The sequence below is a fragment of the Pygoscelis adeliae genome, unplaced genomic scaffold (genome assembly GCF_000699105.1).
Source record: "Pygoscelis adeliae isolate BGI_AS28 unplaced genomic scaffold, ASM69910v1 Scaffold180, whole genome shotgun sequence".
Taxonomy (NCBI): Eukaryota; Metazoa; Chordata; class Aves; order Sphenisciformes; family Spheniscidae; genus Pygoscelis; species Pygoscelis adeliae.
In genome coordinates, this window is record NW_008823956.1 from 109,323 (window position 1) to 111,706 (window position 2,384).

Genomic DNA, 2,384 nt, shown 5'->3' on the forward strand with positions numbered 1-2,384 from the left:
TACCTGCAAGAGCCAGAGGCAGAGGTCACGGGCCGTGACAGGAGCGCGGCGTGCCCGCCAAGCCACGCGGACCTAGACAAGGCTGTGTCACCCTGTGGGGACACCCCGGGCCTTCATCTGTGAGGAAGCCCCAGGAACGGGAACCCACTTCAGCCCCGGAGCCAGCTAGAATCGTTGTTTTACTCCACCTCCGCATCCTTTCGTCACACTTTAACACCTGAACTGAACCGGGGGACAGCTCGGAAAGCCGGGAGGTTTGGGGGAGCTCCTGGAGGGCACTTTGGGACTGCAGAGCAAGCCCATCCCTCGAGACGATTCGGTTACAAGGGGCGGCAACGATGGTGAAAGGGCCGAGCTGGGCCCGCGCGCATTCAGACATTATTTCAATCCCCCCTCCCTTACCTGAGTCTCAAGGGGGACCGGCTCTTCCTTTGTGAGAGTGGGAGGCTCGTCCGCAACTTCCGAGGAAGGCAGGGAAGGCTCTGGGGAGAACAGGAGGGATAAGGGAACTTCCGACCCAGGAGCATGGCAGTACCCAGCTCAGTGCTGAGCCAGGAGAGGAGACCTCCAGCAGAAGACACAAGTCTCCCAGCGGTGCCTCAGTCACCCACCGGACAAGTAACGGCCCCAGCAGGGCCCTCCACCTCCTCCCTTCCCGGCCCAGCACCCACCTTCCAGTGTCTCCTGCCCCAGCGTGGGTGGCTGCGAGTCGTCCGTGCGGAAGTCGGACGTATGGGCAGGGCTCATGGACTCGCTCTGCTGGGGACTGGGGCTGGAGTTGGGGCTGCTGTCCACCTTGAGCTGGTAGACATCCGACAGGGAGCTCTGGTTGCTGTTCTCATCTGCAGAAACAGCACCTAGTGAAGAAGAGCACCTTGACCCGGGGGCACAGGCAGCCGTGGGCGGCACTGAGCGCCGGGGTCTTGGGGAGAAGGAAGAGCGCAGTCAGAGGCAGGCGGAGTACAGGGGATTCGCTGTCACCCGTCAACGTAAGGGCTGCCGGGCACAAGGCATCAGATACACAACTGGCCCACGGGGGAGGGGGTGCTTCTGCCCGGGGCACGAGTCTGAGCGGACGGAGCGCGACCCTGGGCTATTTGGAAAGAACGAGCAGAAGGCAGGGGGGCGATACAAAGCGCTGTGCCGCCAAATCTCCTGTCTGCAGCTTGCGAGGGCGCCAGGCGTTCGAGGGCAGGAGGCCTCTCGCCTGCGTACCGGGGCTGTCTACCTCTTCTGTTTGCGAGGCAGCAACCTAACACCAGGAGCAACGCTCAGCACCTGCCTCCGGCCGGGGAGGCAGTCCTGGCACACATCTTTTCCAGAGAACGCGGTCCCACGCTGCAGACCTGCACCGCTAACCTTCTCACCGCATCTACTGCAAGTGCCAACACGTTCCCTGACTCCCCTCGGCCGCGGGGAGAGCCGAGTGGAAAGGCCGGGGACAGGCATAAGCTCTGCTCCAGCAGTGAGACCATGCGCTGCCTGAGCCTCGCTCAGCTCTACCACAGAACCCGGCCTGCTCGCAGCTGGCTGCAGTGCTCCGGGATCAAGAGCAAGGTCAAGGGGATCCTCTGCCCTTCCATCCCAAGGTCCGTGCAAGTCACTGCTGGAAGCAGCGGGCTCAGCTGCAGGCAGCTACCGGCCTCTCCCCCGCAGGGACTGCACAGTGGGAACGGGAACCCCCACTCCTCCAGTTCCTTATGAGGCTTCCCACAGGAAGATCCCAGAAACAGCCAGTGGAGATTCTTTCTGACAGCAAAAATGAATAGTTTCAGCAGGGACAGTCCAGAAGTGGATCAACGCAACCCCGCACTGAAGACACGTGCTGCTCTTCCCAGTACGCACAGCATACATAAGCCAGCAACATCCCAGCTTCTATAAGGCCTTGGGGCCTTCCCCCAGCTTGAAGGGGGCTCAGCCAGACTCACCTTGGAACTCCAGAAGGAGAGAGGAGTTGGCAGAGGTGTCAGCTGGGAAGCCATTGGGTTCTCGGGCAGTGCTGCTACTTGATTTGGATTTCTCTTTCTTGAGGAGAGAGAGGAAAGCAGAAAACACGAGGTCAGGGGAGCCCACCACTGGCGCGAGGATGCAGAGGTGCACGATCTGCTCCAGAGAAGCTGCTCCCCTTTCTCTCTCCCCGCAGCCCGGGGGCCGTGCTCCCGCAGGCCTTTTCCCTTTCCTCTCTGGGCACTTTTCTAACCGAGAGGCAAAACTTCAGCCACAAAGGGTCGGGAGCGGAAGGAGGAGCCGACGCCTGTCTTTGAGCGCCGCCAAGTAAAACCCAGTCCTCTGGGGATTAAGGCGAGACGGATCGCGGGCAGCGAGAGGGGATGGCCCGACAGCGCGTGAGCTCAGGTCCAAGGGGGAAGAACGCCACAGGCCCG

The 2,384-nt window shown here is 61.7% G+C and overlaps 1 protein-coding gene across 1 annotated transcript in view; it reads right to left on the minus strand.

Moving 5' to 3' along the window:
- LOC103916072 (transducin beta-like protein 2) overlaps positions 1-2,384 on the minus strand; it is a 13,963-nt gene that overhangs the window by 2,143 nt on the left and 9,436 nt on the right. Inside the window, exons 7-9 of the mRNA XM_009323018.1 lie at positions 1,929-2,075; positions 672-857; positions 403-482 (exon numbers count right to left, since the gene is read on the minus strand). Of these exons, the coding sequence (XP_009321293.1) occupies positions 403-482; positions 672-857; positions 1,929-2,075 (413 nt within the window). The remainder of the gene's footprint in view (positions 1-402; positions 483-671; positions 858-1,928; positions 2,076-2,384) is intronic.